Here is a 19653-nt window from a genome sequence, read left to right on the forward strand (position 1 = left end):
ATATATATGCCTTACATTTAAATATAGGCATTTGTATGAGATATAACTATGCTCAAAGTCAAAGATAAATTTTTCATATAAACTCAAATAATTTTCTTCTTGAAATCTTGATTTACAGGAATGAATAAAGTCTTATGCATTTTTGATGCAGGGCCCAAAACACCAATGATGAATGCAAAATCTTACTAGCAAAGACTGAAATGTAGCCAGCCAGGCAGGTTTGTTCTAGATTCTCTATGGAACAGTTTTTATTCTTTAACTTGGTTTCTTTTAGAAGTTATGTAAATACAGAGGGGAAATCTAAATTGACATTATTTTTAAATATATATGTCTCCTTTGTATACATGGTGAATCAGCTCATGGGACTTCCTGTTACTTAAATATCTGCTTGTCATTTTCTTTATCTCATCTGTAAAATGAGATTTCTTTTCATGTTTTGATGACCATACTTCTGCCAGTCATTGATTTTTTTTTTAGTGTGAGTCTTATTATTAGTGATGCTCATAGAATGGGGGTTGTATTTACTATGGAAATCAAGAGAAGAGCCAATTTAAGGGCAGAGAAATCATTTTTGTTCTTCAGGACCAACATATATTCCATATTTTGAGTAAATATGGAATATGTGTTACATATAAGATGTATTCTCTTAATAGCAAGTAGAGAAAAAGTATACTTAGATTTTCCACATTCTACCTGTGAAGAGGAAGAATGTGGAAAATATGTGCTATATTTGAATAGTATGTAAATCAGTAAATAGTTATAAATTCCATAATGTCTCCTGCTCTCAGGATTGTAATATCTTTTAAAACACTTATTCTGGTTTTCCTCAAATATGCTTTCCATCATGCACATTTTAAATTCTGCTCCACAATTGGTTGTAATGGAAGAATGTTATTTTGAGAAGAAAGGAATCAGTGTCTCCCTAAACTTGGGCAACTGGGTAATTGTACCAGTCAAGGAGTTACACTTATGTGACAAAATGCATTTTGGCAGAGAAATGGTAATGCTTTGAGTTATTGCAATATTTTATTCTTCAGAAGAAGCTTACCATTGATAATTTATTCTAAAGTTAAATTATTTATCGAAAAAGTTTTATGCACTCAAAAAGGAAGAGATGTGTGTCTTTTGTGAGGCCAAACCAAAACCGGGGAAAAAATGTCAAAAAAGTAGAAAAAAATGAAATAACTGACTTCATCAGAAAGTATACAGTTTTTATTTTCTGTAACATTGTGCCTGTGTTTTAACATAGAAGAAAAAAATTTGTCAAAGGATTAGAGTGACATAATAATAAACTTGTATATTTTCAATAAATTTTCTTTCATGTGGGATATACTATTATGATGATGTGAAGATAAGCACATTCCAATTCGTATCCTTGACAATAACAGCTAAGAATTGTTTTGTTTAAGGAAAGTTCACCCTTTGAATAGTATAATCTAGACAATTGTGATGGTGTCTCAATTACCATATCTCCTGTTATATGATGGGTTAGGCTTTTTTTTTTAGTAATACATCTTTTTATAAAGATTTTATTATAATCACAGCATAATTTTAATGAACTATAAAACACTTTATCCATTGGTTGAATGAAGCGATTTTTAATAAGACTTTTGGCAGAGATATTGTTAAGTTAAACCAGAGAACACTCAGCTCTAAGTCTACAGGGCATAGTTAAACCTGACACCTTGGATGACACATTAAAAAATGCATTCGTGGAAACTTGTAAGTGCTACAATTTAAGTAAAGGGGAGAAACAGATTAACACATTTTAAGTGTCTCATACAGTCAGACATGATTAAAAAAAAGATATTTAACGATTATCAGATCCTTTTACATAGACTCAAATTCCTGATAAGTTGGTGGTTTGTAAAGAGCTGCCCAAATGCAAAGTTCAGTAGTAAATAGACTTTTTCAACTCTGAGTGACCAAAATGGCTTTTCTTTGGTATGTCCATTTCTGATGATTATGAACTTGTCCATGAAACAGTGATTTGCTTACACATTTTTGAAGAAAACATGAAATGCTATCCAAAAATCCTTACTTTGCCATTATCTTCCAACCAAGTCTGTGTTATTTGGAAATACTATCAAATCGTGCTCATAATTGAAATTCCAAAATGCAATCATGAACAAAGGTGAAACGGGAATGCACAGTTCTATTATAAAGGTGTGTACTTTGATCCCAGTGAACTGAACTCCTGAAAGTTGTAGAAAATTTATTTAAAACAGAGGTACTATCATCATGCCAGTGAATATTTGATTATCCCACAGAGTTCATAGACTATAGTTAAATTTTCCATTGAGATTATTTTTCTTCCTGTTTTAACAATATTTCCCCCGAAGCATAAAATTACATTTTTACACATTGTAAATTCATAACTACAGGGATTTGCTATAACAGTAGCATCACATTTATTTGACAACTACTCTTGTTTAATGTTGTAAATGTTGGGGGTCCTTCTAGGGGCAAATGTGGATAAGTTGACAATAAAGTGAAAGAACAGAATGGAGTCTGAAACAGATTACATAGCAGCTGAATTCAATGTCTGTGATATTTATTATGTGACTGTTGATCAGCCTTCAGAGCTCTGGTGTTTTTGTTACCAAGGAAGCCAACCAGTTTTCCAAGATCTTTCCTGAGCTAATGTAATGGGCTACAGGATAATGGAACTGGTTTCCATGGCCTTTTAATTCAAAAGATAGATGATTGATAGGTAGATGTTCAATTGAATACAACTAGGAGGAGACTTACTAGTTTTAATGTACTTCAGATGTTCATGATGACAGCAATTCATAATTTTGTGAAGACTCTTACCAAAAACCCGGTTGTCATAGCTACACATAGGCTCAGTCACTATCTTAGGTCATTGTTATTAAGGAGGATGGAAGCATGAAGAGTCTTGGCTTTGATGAACAGAGATCACAGTCTGACCAGAAAAGTTATGTAAATTATTTACTTGTGCACTTCACCATCTCTTAAGTGTACAAAATGGCAGTGATAAAAGGAAATTGTGTTCATAGAAAAGCCTGCTAATATAAATAGGAATACCATCTGGCCTGACTCTTTTTTGAGTCTTGAAGAGTTATATAAAGAAGCTGCCAAAAAGTATGTATACACATTTCAGCACTTCATCATACTAATAAATGTCTGGAAGCTAACTTTGAGCACCTCTTGTAATTGTAGGGGTCGAAGGTAACTTGTATTAATCTCATGATATCTCAGTAAACTTAGTATCAAAGTATTCATGCAAGTTTTTCTTTTCCTGAAGTGTGTATATTCTTTTGGCTGACTCCATATTATGCTTCAAGCTCTGTATACATACATTGTGGCTATTTTTAAAATATCATTTTTGGGGGTTGGGGATTTAGCTCAGTGGTTCGGTGGCCTGCCTTGGAAGCACAAGGACCCCAGTTCAATCCCCGGTTCCAAAAAAGTAAAATAAAATAAAATTTAAAAATAATAAAATATCACTTTTGATAAAAGTTTACTGACTAATCTTTATCTGCTAACAACATTGTAGGAGATTTCTGTGGTTTATATGATATGCTATCATATTTACTTGTTAGAAAAAAACCTGCCTTTTAGTCTTATTTCCTGAGGAAAAAATATATTATCTGCTAGATTTTTAAATTTAAATATGATTAATTTTTAGATTTATGGGTAGATTCTTTGAGGGGAGTTTTTCTTAGGACCTATTGTATTTCTGGAAGCAAAAATAGATATAAAGAAGATATAGCCAATGGCTCTTAGTATTTTAATAAATTAGAAACCTTAGTAAAAAGAATTCAACAATTTATTTGTCAGAATAAAATCTGATTAATTTTTGGATTTATAATTAGATTCTTTTTCCTTGAGAACAAATTTTCTTAGAATATGTTATACTTTTGGAGGCAAAAATAGTTTTAAATAAGATTCAGCCAATGGACATTATATTAATAAATTAGAAACCTTAGTAGAAACCATTTATCAGCCAGAGTAATTTTAGCATTAAATTGATGTCTCTGTATTTTTATTTTGTTTTCTGTTGGTGTCACCTTGTAATTTTAGCACTTTTAAAGTGGCATTTTCTCTTACTTATCAGTATTTGGCTTTGATGGAGACTGAAGTATAACCCACTATATACAGTTAGGATTTAGCCCAAACCTGCTCTGGAGTCCATGAGAGTTACGCTTCTTTTCTTGCACTTCATGTTAAAGTCACCACTTTTGTTTAGAATACCTCATGTGTTATTATTATTATTGCTGCTTCCCTGTTGTTTTCATTAGAAACTGTAGTGAAAGGAAAGCCTCAAATGGCCTGTGGCAAAATTCCTGCCTCTATGGAACAGTAAATGGCAGCAGAGTAGACAAGAAAGTTTGCTTCATTTAAAATAAGAGCCTACGTTTACATGAGAATGCAAGTTGTAAAATGAAATATAAATTGTACTTAGTGAATGACAAAAGTAATTAAACATGGCACAAAAATTACAGCTCAGGGACATCAGTGGATCCAAATGTGACTACTATTTTTATTTCTCAAATTTTTACAGAGAAGACTGAATCCTAAATCTTGACCATTATCATTTTCACCCCAACCTCCAAATTCCTGAGCCTTTTTTTCTCTTTGCTTACGAGACACACAGGTTGAGTCCACTCTGTTTTTATCTGAGGAGAATTGGCAAATACAATGTTAACGTAGCTTTGATATTAATGACCTTAGACCATCTGAAACTAAATGAATTAATACTATTTTTAATATTTGTTCTGTTGTGAGTCTGGAGCTGAAGCTTCCATTTCCATTACAGATGCCTTAAGATATTTTATATTAAGATAAAACTTCCTCAGACATATAACTTGTGTTAATGGCTCAAGTTATATAGAAATTATTTATATAAGGAGACTCTAAGAACTAACATGTTAAATAGGATATTTAAAAATATTTTGCCACATGTTGTTCCGCATCATGTTACATGGTTCTTTCGGTTAAAAATAGACTACAGTCATTCTAAGGTTTATGCCCCTAAATGTGTATCAGTACTTTTTAAGGGCTTTTGCTGTTGGTTAGCATCTGATGCGACAATTTGTCAAGCACCTCAGGTGAAAACCACAGGTGTAGATGTCAATGAATCATGACTTTGCAGTGATGGTAAAACACTGTCTCAAATGCAGGACTCTTTCCCTAAACCTCTGACGTAAGTAACCTACCTGACCAAACCTTGAGCAAGCAACTTGGAAAAAATGTGAATAGTTTCATCTTTTAAAAAAGATTTGGAAAACGCAAGCAGGTTGCACAGAAAATCTCTGAGTTAATTTGAGGTCTGATCTTAAATTATTCAAATTGCTGAATAGCTTAAGAGTATTTTAGTTCAGTATCATTCTCTAATATGATTTTTGGTTCATGTTTGGAGTGTAGATGTGCCCTTCCTTAGCTGAATGTGACCCTAAGTGACTAACAGCCAATCAGCCAGTGTTCACTGAGCATCACTGTGCCTCTGACAGAGGGAAGTGCTATGGGACCACTACAGTCGTAGTTGCTGGCACAAAACCCTGGATTGATCAAGGGCTCTTCCTCCTCAACTTGGTATGAAAGGCAGGCACTCTCCCCTCCCTGTCATCAGTTTGTCGTATCTTTATCATGACTCACATCCAAGACAGAATGCACAGCTTTAAAGACAGCGTGTTTTGGTTTTAATTTCTCAAGATCTAAGGGCTAAGTAACAAAATATACAATTTGAATCCATCGTTCTGTTTTTAACCCAATAGCCTATCTTTTCTCAATATATAGTTCTTTTAAAGTTACTTAAGTCAATGAAGTCATGTATACTATATCATAAAATTAGGAAATTTTTTATACTGAAATTGAGCACAGTATATGTTTCAAGTAAAATTTTTGCTCTCAGTTTTTTTAAATGTTCTGGAGGTCTATAGTTAACATTATTGTTTTCCTAAAGGAACAGATATTATCTGCTTTATTTCAAAACATTAAAATATGTTTAAACAGTTCTACTTCTGTAATGAAACACCAGACTCAAAATATATTAATGAAATAATTATGAATAAAGAGGTAAGTGAACTCTCTACAATGTGCATAAATAATTCTCTCTAAATTTCATTACCTCTGATGTCATAGATGAATAAAATGAAAAACTTCCATATATGCATAGGAAGAAAACTTGTTTCTAAATATTCAAATATACATCTTTTTTATATGTAGTTAGCCTTACTTTGATTTGTTTTGATTTTGAAAAGCAGTGAAATATTCTCAAAAACTTCTCAATATTCAGCTAAATATTTGTTTGTTTTTAGGAACTCTCAGAAAATGAAGTGGTTGGATCTTATTTCTCTGTGAAGTCTTTCTTTTGGAGGGTAATGTCTAAATGTTTATATCAATATTCTTGATTTGAGGCTCTGAATAGTAATTTTGAAAGTTAAATGTGAATTATGAAATTCACTTTTCAAAAATAGATTCTAAGATAGATGTCTTCTTTTGTCTTCTTTATTAAGCCATCTAGGCAACTTACTCTTTTGTTTCCTCATTTGAAAACATTAAGAACTTCATATTCTCAAAAACATATTATTTGAAGTCAGTTCTTTGTGGAACCAAATTTATACCAAATTCTGAAATGCTAAAGCCCCAGTGACTTTCTAGGGCCCATGAAGACTTTCTTCTACACTTGGAAATGAGATTAGTTTCGTTTAAGAAAAATTTACTTTTATTATAGTGATCTTACACATGTATGCTAAATCTGTACTCAATATTCAGTGCTCTGTCTTTGAAAATTTGATTTAGAAAACATCATTTCTGCCTTTGATTCAAACAAGAAAAAAATAACATTTCCAGATTATTTTAAATGCCATTGCAAATGAATTGACTCTTCAGTGAGTTAAGTATCATGAGCTCTGTCATCCACTTTTTTTCTCCACTACAATTCTGAACTGTGCACAGCTTAATTCATTACTAATTCACTTAATACTTCACTTTTAAAAGTGTCCCTCTTCCTTTGAAAATTCATACTTGGCACTTGGATACTGCGACAGATACTGCAGTGTGACTTCTGTATTCTTAGTCCTTTGCTGTTTTCCTTTCTTGGCTCTGAAACTGCTTAGAATGGAAAACTACTTTTCTCCTTTGTGATTTTAAGGTTGTTAAGATTTTAAGGTTTTCATGTTCCAGATTAAGTCACACACCGACTGGTCCTCACCTGCTGCGAGTTTTTTCAGCCTTTTGTTGTGACTTTGTATTACTGACCATGGTGACTACGGCCTCTTCTTTTCCTTTCAGTTTGCTCCCTTCACTGAAGTTATTTTACATCTTTGCTAAAATAATAACGATCCCTTTTAGATGTTCATGCATTGTCTATGAACATATGGTTAACTGCTTTTGAGTTCTTCTATGGCCTTAAATTAAAAATAGCTTTTTGCAAAAAAAAAAAAAAAAAAGTTCTTGTAAGACCAACAAATATGGTAAATTAATGGGAGACATTTACTTAACCCAGAATTTTGGAGTTTTTTGTGTTCTTTGTTCTACATGCAACAAATGTGCAAACCAGTCTCTATGAATGAAGACTTGTCACCAGGCCTGTCTCTACATAATGCTTTTTGTAAGGGTTTCCCTTTCAAGGGGATCTGGCAACATCTTTCTACTTTGCTGTTTCAAAATTAATCTTTCATTTACAGGTGAATTCGTCCTTCAGTATTCTTTAATAACCTTTTGTCAAGCTCTTAAGCTGTCTGATTTTAAAACAAGAAACATGCAGGAGTAAAATATAAAAGGTAGCTCTCTATATCCAAAGTCTAGATTCACACTTTCTTGCAGAATACAGTGAATGAGTGACAGTGATTAATTTTACCAGTGAAGAAACTAAGGCCCAGAGAAGTGAGATTATAACCCTCAAGGAGCCAGCCAGATACGATCAGGACCAGTATTTCTCTCACTGAATGCCAGACAAACACATGTTTTGAAGAACTCACAGCATAGGGTTCCTCTTTAAGCCGATGAATACAAGTGCCTTCTTGGAGAAAGTGCTGTGTTTGATGTCTCATTTACAAAATGAGAGAATCGGTAGCCAACTCTACATAGGATGACTGTTATCTCACATTCAAAGGTCACTCTGATAGCTGTCCCCATGGCTCTGGACTCAGGGAGTGTTGCTCAACCAATGAACTTTTAGCAAAAATGTGTATGAAAAGCACATTCCTGTGGACATTTCCAGATACTCAAAAAACCTGATTAGTGCAGTTAAAATCTTGCACCAAAAATTTACATGAAGTTTGGAAGTTGGTTTTTTTTGTTTGTTTTGTTTTGTTTTTTTAGTACCGGGGATCGAACTCGGGTCCTTGCGCTTGCAAGGCAGGCCACCGAACCACTGAGCTTAATCCCTGGCCCAAATTTTGAAAGTTAAACAGGATACTATTTGAAAGAAATTTTTATCATTTTAACTTATGAGGATCAATGCATATGTTCAAGAGATAGCAACTAAGTTATACAGAGTAAAACTAAATCCCCGTGTGAACATATTAAGCTAGTACATCAGTACCACTTGCTACACCTTAACTGTCTTAAGAGCCAAATAATGGGAGGAAAATACTAACATAATACAAGGATATTCTTTTCCAAAAGTGTAACATTTATAATTCATTAAAACACCATATTTTAGAACACAAAACACTGAAGGGAGGATATGACAATTACCATGTTTCTCGTGAAAGTAAAAATTATGTAAAACCAAATTGGATTACTCTAATTAAGTCACTAATTTGACTTCAGACTTTTAACTTCCCATTAAAGGAAGTTTACGTAAAGCAGGTCTCTCAAATATTTAGTATGCTTATATTTCCTCCCAGTTATCTCCACTGATGGGCCGGCCATCTAGGCTCTGATAAGAGTTCATTAAACAGTACCGCTTGCAAGAACACTGTAGTGAATTACAGAGTAATTTTAAGATTTTTTAAATAGAAGAGGCTGGGATGTGCCAGGATTACCTCATATAAAGAAGGAAAAAGTTACAACAGGCAAAGAGATTACAATAAAAAATACAGAACAATGGGGAGTTATGTTAGAACATATCTAACTGTAGAGTTCTGCAGATGTGTGTTTGGAGAAAGACTATAAACTAAGAAGAGGTATAGTTTTGTAAAACAAGAATGTGTTCTGGTGCTGGAGTGCTTACATTCTGAACTACTCAACTGTACGTGGCTGACCCCTCTAGAGAAGTTCAGATTTCTTCACTTTTAGGTATGAAAACAAGACTCTCAAAATATTTGTAAATTTTAATTATATAATTATAAATTTCCCAAAAAATAAAGAAGACAACAAAAGAGCTTTGTAAGTTAAACCAAGAACTACTGTTCCTTTCCTGCATCAGCGGTAGAAATTTATAGATTGTTTCAGCAATCTAACAAGATTACAATATATATGCTGATTTCCTCTTCATATAGGCAGTGTACTGTGAAGTACAGTAGAAGTTTAAGAACTTTTGTTTGACTGTAATTAAAGTTAGAGAGCGGCGTTCAAATATCTTACGGAAACATGAATAACCTCCTGGCACCACAAATTGTATCAAGAAGCCATCCAAATACAGAAGAAAATTTAAGGATTAAAAACCAGGAGAATTTCTCCAAGGATTACAGTGCCAGTGAATGGTCTTCTATGAAAAGGGGGATTGAAGCTCTATTTTTAGAGGAGACACTTCACAGGAGGCCGCACAAAGCACTGGCAGGGCTTTCTGTAAAGGCAATTCTCCTCTCAGAGGATCGAGGACTGCAGAATAAATCTACTGGTTGGACCTCATCATCCAGAGGCAATTCACTGGAACAAACTCTGTAGGAAAAGGAAAAGATAGAAGATGGCTGTGCCTGGGATTGAGCTCGTAATTGTTCCGCACTCCAGTTTGGGCAGCACAAAACAGTCATTCCAGGCTGTCGTTATTTTTTCTTTGTAGAAGCCTGTGGATCATTTGATTAAATAAAAGCACGTGTCACCTTTGTACTGCAAACAGAGAAAAGAGCTCCACACGTGACTTACTGTGAACACACAGGCAATGCCTTTCACTCCAGCTCCATAGTGTATGGGTCTCATTTGGAAGGATTAGGTTTTACACAGGTAATAAAATCCAGGATAACAAAAGCCGAGGATCGTTTGTACATAACAGGAGGAGGATTGGTATAACTGTGTTCCCTTAGTCACATGTTATCTAAATAGATTTTTTATTGATTTATTTTAAAATCAGGATCTAGACTAATAGGATATATCCTATTATTAGTGGTCAGTTTTCCAAAGAGTGGAGCTAGTATACTTTATTAACTACAATGGGAATATAAAAGTCTTCTCAATCAGTGCTAGATTCTCTACCTTAGCCTTATGATAGCCATTGGATGTTACTTTATGATAGTGTACAGTTAAATATGCTTTATTAAATAACACATTCCAGAATTATTATCAACCTCTAACCCCCTACTTAGCCTTTGGCAACAGTCCATCATCAGGATATATTTCATCTAAATGAAAGGTAAAGGAATTTGAAAAAAAAAAACTGTACCAATTAATTCCTTTTTTGTATCATAAACTTCACAGACTATGTCCAAAGCATAAGATATAGTGCAGAATCATGGATTAAGTATCAACAGTGACAGATTTAAATCTCAGCCTTGCCTATCTCTAAGCATTTAGCTTTGAGTCGGGTATTTAGCTTCTCATTTCTTTGCCTTAAAAATGAGAAGAATTCCATGAAAAATATTAGAATATGAAAATTACAGAATATAATCACTGCTCAATACAGGTTTCTTTCTGTGTGATTGAACCATTCTTTCAGACTGCTCTAATTCAGTCCTTCTCATCGATGTCATTAAAGTTAATGCCTTTCGATTTCTTCATGACACTGTTGTTCAGAAACTTTCTCTAGCTGCTTGGCAAGTCCTCAATCCACACTCTCAGCTCCACCATCATTAATTTCTCTCCAGGGTTTCTTGTCCAGCTGTGTCCTCCTTAACCTACCTCTTGCCTCTCTGGTTTTAGTAGGGAAGAAATCTTTGTGTTACTTTTTCTGATAGCTGAGACAGCAAATGGAAATATTACATGCAACAACAAAACTTCTGTTTCACTCTGGAGATACGTCTTTAATCAGTTCAGAAGATTTACCTGTGGGCTGGAAGGTCAGCATGACCACCGTTAATGCTTGTCTCTGTAACACTTTTTCTTCTTGGCTTCATTGCTGTATTGATGTTGGAAAAAAAAATTCCAAAACATTTTGCACTATCAGACTTGGGAAAATTATTCTTTATTTGATTTGTGATTTCTTTCGCTGTTTCTATCCTCTGTTACATCTACTAACAAAACCTGAAACCACTTAACCAGGATCCCTCTCCAGATATTCTCTGGGCTGCATGATCTTGACCACTGCAGCATCATTTTACTTTAAGAAAAAAAATGGCTGGAAACTATAGAGTTGTGTTAGCATTTATCTTCATTGTATTGCAACACATTTTCTGAAAACGACTTGAGACACAAATGCATAACATTTTCAAAACAATCTTGAGAAGTGATTCTAAATGCTAATCAGAATGAGGGGTGGAGAGTGGAACGTAGTTCTCCTGTACGGCTCTGATCATTCATTTCCATCCAGACGTGTGCCAGGCCTGCTCTTCCTGTCCTGGGTTTCTGCAGAGCAGCGCTTCAGAGTCCTTATTGCCAAAATTCACAAGTAAGTTCAACCGTTTAGTTTCTCTGTTTTTGCTGAGCTTGCCTGAGCTGTGAATTCTTAGAGCTGACTTAAAAGCACTTCCTGTCCGAACCTATTTTATAACATGAAGCAAAGTCAGAACCTTGACTTCTTTCTCAAGAAATAATATAAATACACTAATATTCTCTCTTACGGTGCCGACTAACTACTTCCAAAATCTTGCCAAAGATGAATATTATTGGCTAATTGCTTCAGACTTTGAAATGTATGCTGTTCACTAGGATCTTGCTGTTCCTTATTAATTCTAAACTTAGAGAATGTTCCTGATGAGAGTGGACCTCATAGCTTGGTGCGTGTAAGAATCATGCAAGGACACGTTGGAATAAAAATGTGACACTACTCTGCGTGATCGAGGAAGGGTCAGTCCACAAATTTCAGCAAATCAGCTGCTAAAATTCAAGAAACTAAGAGTTCAGAGATTCACTCTTCCCTTTGGGCTCTTGGTTCTTTGCTTTGAAGCTGAGTTAGATTTTTTTTTTTTATTCTTCCCTTTTTTTTAACCTCCTCCTGCAAATACAATTTTCTAGTTCAACAAGGACTTAGCTAAGAAAATTACTTAGATAAATGAGTGCCAGTTGTAATGTGCTAGCTTTATTCAGCAACTCTGGATTTGTTTGCTGCTCTTTTCTCTTTAGGTGCTCAGCAAGTGACTTTTGTTGGGCCAGTTATTAATACTACAATAAACATGTGTTATTTAGATACACACTAAGAGAAAGACATCACTCAAGGGAGGTATTAAACTTTTCATAATTTTCCAGGAGACTCCTACTTCTCCCTTTAAATTCTCCACATATCCAAACTGATCTGCTCTCCTGATCATTAAATTTAAAAGCAGGACTAAAAAAAAAAAAGACTTAAAATGCATAAATAACTTCCATGCCAGAGAGAGGAAGATATTTACAGTTACATTGACAGCAGGTAATAGAACACAGGGAAGGCCACTGCATATGCACTGCATAACCTTTAAAGCCAGGTGTTGCACCCTGAAGCCTGCATCAGAATCTCCTGGAGAGCTGAGGCTCGCTCCCCAGCATCTGATCAGTCCTGCTGAGAAGGAGCCAAAGAACTTGAGTTTCTGGCAAGTTCCCAGGTGGCACCGATGCCTCTGGTCTATGGACCGCACGTTCCCAAGATTGCTATACAGAGGAAGGGGTGTTTGAGATGGAGCAGAGTGACTCAGAAGGTTCCTTGGAGAGCATCAAAGTTAGTGGTTTGCAAAGGTTTTGATTTTTGTTTTGTTTTTTTTAAAGCTGTGCAATTCTACTCTTTGCCATCCCTTCAGTGAGCTCTGCAGAACCTTAATATTTAAAAATAGGTCAAAATAATGAATGGTGGCCATCTTCGGCAAGCTAGGTCTTCACTGTCTGTGGAATATACTTTTTCCCCTGCTGGGTCCCACACACAGCCCCATACACACACGCAGAAGAGTGTTCTTAGTACGTTTGGAGACCTGGAGAAGTTTGAAGAACAATAAGAAAACCAAGTCCCAGAGAGGGAGCCCTGTGCCCACATCACATGGGACTCACTGGACAGTTTCGAGAACCGTCATCCTTCAGCAGCGTGAGGTCAGGTTCGATGCCCTCCCACTCCATGGTTACTGAATCTGCAGGTGCTCAGGTCCCTGTGTTAAATGGTACGATATTTGCCTATAACCTGCACACATCCCCCGTATTACTCAGACACCTAATGCAGTGCGAATGCTGTGTGAGTAGTTGTGATACTGTATTGCTCAGGGAGTAAGGACAAGTGTGGAGGTCTACTCATGTTCAGTACAGATTCAGTTTTCCCCCCGAATATTTTCAATTCATAATTGGCTGAATTCTCCCAGGGTTGTGGAGAACTATTATTTAAACGTCTTTTTTTTCCCTAGTATATATAAGGAGCCTAACTTTGTATCTCCCACCTTTATCTTAGAGTTTTATGTCAATTTTCTATTCTTCATGCTTAAACTAAACGTCTAGCTGTTGGATGGCTGTGCATTTACTCACAATTATGTAGTTATTCAATAAAACCTGTGGCTGAGTTATGAGGTGTCTTTTAGGAATGTGCCAATTTGAACCAAAGTTACTGAAGAAGAAAAAAATTACTGTAGAAGTGTATGATTAGTGTGTTTTTAGAAACCTTCTCCCTTCTTTTTAGCCCTTTGCAGAGGTTACCTTAATGTCCACATTTTATCATGCTATGAGGAAATACTCTTCTTCCTCTCCCTCCTTTACTTCCCGAGTTGTTTGAGAAATGTCATTCAAGATCATAGAAAGAATTCCTTAACAATTAATGGCAGAAGGCAAAGACCGTTGAATTCCTTCTATTTCTATGAAAGCATGACAAATCCCATGGAGAGCATTTTTTCCACCCCTTACTCTTTATTCTTATGTTATGGGGAGGAAGTATGGGTTTCAGACATATTACTGTTAAAGAAACCAACTTACCATTTTTTATTGAAAATGTTGTACATTCTAGATTGTACCTGCCACTTGAGTGACACGTACGACTTCTAGAAAACTTGTGGAAGATGGCATTCGCTGCCTAAATCAAAAGCTCCGTCTAACTAAGCAATTTGCCTGTGATAAGATAAATATTTCTTCTTGCCCCAATACTGTATTTGTTTTTCTTCCTTCCTACTTTCCCACTCAGCTTCTTTAATGAAATTTTCAGTTCCAAAGTTCAGAATCTGATTCTCCAGAGTCATCTTTGAAAAACTGAGCAGCAAAAGTGGGTTAAATCATCAGTTGATCACCAACTTCTACGGCTGCATTACATAGTTCCAAGTAGCATGAGCTTTTAGAATAAAAATAGATGATACCCTTAGCCATCACTGCTTACAACAAATTCTAAGTATTTTAATCTTAGAACCCCTTTGTTCAAACAAGACCCAGTGTGGAAACCCAGTTCACATGTGTAGGTCGGGGGGAGCCGAGGGAAGTTTTGGATAATTTGCAGGTGCTCCCTGAACCCTCCGTCACCTTTCAGAACACTTCCTGGAGGCTCACAGAGGTGAGGAGTGCATTGATACCAAGAATGCAGAACTGGCAGCTGTGTTCAAAATTTGCTGTTCGATGTGGTAGGGAAATATGCAGTGTGATTTAGAAAGATGGGTGTTGAAATGGTCAAGTCCTGGAAGTCTTTGAAAGAATGTAGATTCTATGTTCCTCATCAAAGCCCAGGACTTTTGATGATGATGTCTGAGAATGGCTGCGGTGGATTGCTATTGCATGCAAAAACCATAGGAAGTCAAAATGGAAGCAAAAACTGTAGCAAATAGAATACTATCACATTAACATAGACGGGAGGGGTGGCAGTAGGGCTAGTTGGTAAGGAAGGAGTAGAAAACTTTGAGACAAATGTTGACTTCATGACATGTCAATGAGAAACATGTACTTGGTAATTAAAAAGAAATAATAACTTTATAATATTACTTAGTGTTGCATCCAGCTTCACACTGTTCTAATGTTTAGCTACTTTCTGTAGTTTGTTTTATATGTTATGTAGCTAAAAGAAATTATATGGCCATTTGTAGTAGACTTGATAATTTCAAAAACTTCTGATTTTGTTCACTGGCTTGAATATTGTGATTTAGAATTGGGCATAATAAGAATCAGTAAAGAAAATGTTAAAATACTGGCATGAGAAATAAATCTGGACGCACATTTGCCTATATAAATTATAAATGTAATTTAAAAAATAATTGTAAATATTTTTGATGCAAGTTTCAGGCATAAGCAGAATATCTTGGAAGGCCGTATTGATTTCATTCTGTGTTCTGTGATATTTTAAGTAATCCTGATTGAGCTGAAACTCACCTATCTCCTAATGTGGCCAAAAATTTTTTTAAATAACTAGATAGAACTTGCAACCAATCTTGCAGCTAACCTCCCCCATAAAACTCCATTTGTAACATGAAAAAAAAGTCTTTCAAGACAACAAATAATTAAACATTAAATACCACAGTGTAGATGTGATCTTTGATATTTACAATACTCCTTTTATCCATATATATTTTAACACAAATGCAAATAATCTCCAAAATTGTCTCAGCATCTACAGCTCATAATTTTAAAAGTTTAAAAGCTAGACTGTCTTTATTTGAGCACTCATTTCCTTTATATAACAAATTTGTCATGAATAATTTCATAATTTATTAATAAATTTGAAATTAATGACTGGTTAATAGTACATAAATTGTTTTTATTAATAACTGGCTGTTTTTAAGAAAATATTTAACAGGGAAAAGAATAAGGCCAAATGATATATGGTATTTGGATTTAAAACACAATACTATAACTTGGTAGGCGTGATGCTATGCACCTATAATCCCAGCACTTAGGAGGCTGAGGCAGGAGAATTGCTGCAAGTTCAGGGCCAGCCTGGGCTACTTAGTGAGCTCAAGCCACATCTGAAATATATGGTGAGACCTTGTCTCAAAAAACAAAACAACAAACATAAAACACAATAATCTAATTCACTTTTTCTTTCCCAAAAGTTTCAGAGCCAAAGTTTGCGTCTGTCAGACCAGCACAGAAAATCACATCTGTGGAGAGGGATAGTCAGCATCACCTTGATCGAAGGGCGAGACCTCAAAGCAATGGATTCCAATGGGTTGAGCGATCCCTACGTGAAGTTCCGGCTTGGGCATCAGAAGTACAAGAGCAAGGTAGCTCCCCGCTTTCTCTCCTGTGTTCCTGTCCATACTGGGAAGTTACTGGTTGGTCAGTAGCTGTGCTTTTGGAGATGAAAACGCTGGAAGTTTTGAAATGCTTAAGAGAACTTTTGAACATCATATCAAAAAACACTGTATGTTTTCCTTTATGTGCTAGGGGACCTTGGGTAAATTATGTAACTTCGCTATGTCTCAACTTCATCTATGATGTAGGAATAATGGTAGGAACTACTTATCAGCACGCCTGTGAGACTTTCAAAGCAGAAGAAGAAAAAAAAGAATTACCCAGCAAGAACCAAGTGATGCTATTGTTATTACAAGTGCTAGCATCTGCACAGTAAGGAGCATTATTTTACATGCGTGTGAAAGTCTCTGTAAAGTACTCCGGGTCATTTTATTCGACTTAACTTGCACAGATGCACAGATGCAGAGTGCAAGTTTTTAAATGTGTATAGGAAACACGGGTCATAGTCCTGCTGCCATCATGAACAATGTTCCGGAGCACGAGTTACTGTCTCTCCATGCCTCAATTTTTCCTTCTGTAAAAGAGAGAATTAAAATAATCCCTACCTGAGAGAGTTATTGAAAAGGTTATGTGAATACATGTTCTGTATGTAACTGGCCCATTGATATTAATACACAGAAAATGGTAATAGCAAAGGAAGGGGATGAGCAGCAGTTGTAAAAAGTATATTATATAATACATATATGACTAATAACAATATACGATAATAATATTAGTAGCATAGTATTGATAGAAGTAACTTTAATCAATAAAGGTTATAGTACCAAAAATATATATGTTATGTCCAGCTATACCTCCTCCCTAGTCAGTTTTTACAGCTGGAGTTCATGGGACGAATGATCGTATCCATCCTGAATTAAAGATCACATTCCGTTTGGAGAACTCACTTGCCTGAGGTCATCATTGTCACAGATGTTTTGTTTTGGTTTGGTTTAGGTTTTTTTCCACCGTACTGAGAGTTGAATCCGGGGTCCTCTCACACTGAGCTACATCCCCAGCCTTTCTAAAGATTTCTTTTACCTTGTGACAGAGGCACGTTAAGTTGCTCAGTTGCCCAGGCTGAGCGTGAACTTGTGATCCGCCTGTCCCAGCAGCTCCTCTACTTCCTTTCTGGCCCAGATGTTTCCATCAGCCCTTACGGTAGTTAGAAACAGCATACAGCAGGCAGGAAGTACTGCTAGCAAGCTGTGTGCCTTATGAAGTACACATGGAAAGGAAAGGTTCCATTTCTGACCTGAACAAAGGAAGTCATATAGGGAAGAAAATCCTAAAAGAAGCAAACAAAAAAAAAGAAAAGTGAGTTTGTTGTGGCCATGTAAAGAAGACATGCCATGTCCCAAAATACCGTAATAATTTATCTGAGCCCACCTGTAAGACATGTAAATTATCACAGCGTTCGCCCGTGCCATCTCCTTCTGTTCTCAAAGCAGCGTCATAACCGATTTTAAAGCAGTCCCTCTTCCATGAAAAGGCATCTGTGACCACTGCATTTGTGTTCTCCCCATTAACACTCCTTTCTGTGCAGTACTAGGCTTGAGACATTGTATTTGCAGCTCTGTTCTTCAGGTATGAAACAGGAAACCCAGCTATAGATGCCTGTTTCTCTTTGCTCTTTCTGTCATGATCTATTGCTGATTCATTTCCGATTGTGAACTTTTAAAACTGTGATTCAGTCGTACTGCCTTTGCACGAAACATACGTCATTGTTTCCAAACACTTTACATGTAAAGAGCTGTCGGTCATCTGTTTAAAAAGAGAAAAGGTCGCTGGACACTCACCTGCTTAAAAACAAAACATAGAAATATGAGTGGGTTTTAGCCAAATGGTGAATGGAATTTTAAAACATATCTGTATGAATCGCTTTGTTGATTCTACTTGAAGCTGTAAAATTGTGCTTCAGATATCTTTCTTGCATGTTTAATGGGAAGATCACACTCGATTTCTCTGTATGTTAAAATGTGGGTGCATCAGTGCTACAGTTCTAGTATTAAATTTTGCCTGACCACTCAAAGCTATTTGCTTTTCTTTCCGGCTCCCACACAATTTTATTGTCTGTTTTTTCATGTACTCAGTTAAATTCCAGTGCATGTGAAAGGAAAAAAATAAACCTTGGAAGTCCTGCTTTTTTTCTATTATAAAATCACTGAGTTATTTCTTTATCTGTCAGTGATTACATAGAATACATGCTAGTACCTGAATGAGCTATTTTATTTATAGACTGTTTATATATTTCCTATTTCCTGCCTGTTATATAAGATAATCAAGGAGTGACATTTCATTTGAAAGGACACATCCTTTACGCTGCATTCAGCAGTAAAGTTGCTAGAAACCTAACTAGTTTCACGTATCTGGAAACTTTAGTTCAAATAGCACACTTAATATGATTTTCTTGGATGTTAACAAAAGTTTGACTTAGTATCTCAAATTAGTGTTTCAAAAGGCTGCAGTTGATGAGACAACGGTCACATTTTTGTTTTCCAGATTATGCCAAAAACTCTGAACCCTCAATGGAGGGAACAATTTGATTTTCATCTCTTTGAAGAAAGAGGAGGGATCATTGACATTACTACCTGGGACAAAGATGCCGGGAAAAGAGATGATTTTATTGGCAGGTTTGTACACTTGGATATTTTTGGTTCACCCTAGAGAGGATGTATTTTTGTTGAAAGAATATTTGCTTTAAGTCTGGTTACTGGAAGTGGGGATTTTGTTTTGTTTTGTTTTTTTATATGTCAAATTCAAATTTTAATGAAAAAAGTGGATAGTGAATTTATTTCACAATAACTTTGAACTTCTGAGGACAATAAAGACAGACAGTAGTCACATTCAAATGAACTTGTAAAACAATTTTAATTTTTACTCAAAATACATGAGATGTCACAGCCCTTATGCTTGAAAAATGGAGACAACTGTTCAGCAAAGGAAGAAAAACAGATGCTATTAGATTTTAAGCTCAAGTTTCCATAAAAATTCAGGTAAAAGGCAGGTTAAAAATTTCAGACATTTTCCTGTTGTTCAATATCACCAAACATATTGAAGTCTTTTTCATAAAATATAAATATCATTATTTATTAAAAATAATAGTTTAAAATTAGTCTGTCTTCCTAAGTAACATGACTTCTCGCTTTAAAGGAAGTTTCACCAAGAGTACAACTTATAACCGCCCTGAAGTTTTATTTATTTATTTCTGATTTATTTGTATTTAAATAATAAATACTACCTACTCATGGTAAACTGTTTTATCCCTAGCAAATG

General features: G+C 35.4%; 1 protein-coding gene across 8 annotated transcripts in view; it reads left to right on the top strand.

Moving 5' to 3' along the window:
* The window catches only part of Mctp1 (multiple C2 and transmembrane domain containing 1), a 499895-nt gene that overhangs the window by 295593 nt on the left and 184649 nt on the right, over window positions 1-19653 (top strand). For 4 of the 8 annotated variants that reach the window (XM_033767611.1, XM_019209437.2, XM_019209438.2 and 1 more), the window contains 4 exons: window positions 6285-6344; window positions 11600-11677; window positions 16197-16367; window positions 18880-19010. In XM_033767611.1, the coding sequence (XP_033623502.1) occupies window positions 6285-6344; window positions 11600-11677; window positions 16197-16367; window positions 18880-19010 (440 nt within the window). The remainder of the gene's footprint in view (window positions 1-6284; window positions 6345-11599; window positions 11678-16196; window positions 16368-18879; window positions 19011-19653) is intronic. The other 4 variants (XM_019209439.2, XM_010637202.2, XM_010637204.2 and 1 more) reach the window with 1 other exon arrangement.

This window comes from Fukomys damarensis, unplaced genomic scaffold (genome assembly GCF_012274545.1).
Source record: "Fukomys damarensis isolate Sample0158 unplaced genomic scaffold, DMR_v1.0_HiC HiC_scaffold_3, whole genome shotgun sequence".
Lineage (NCBI taxonomy): Eukaryota > Metazoa > Chordata > Mammalia > Rodentia > Bathyergidae > Fukomys > Fukomys damarensis.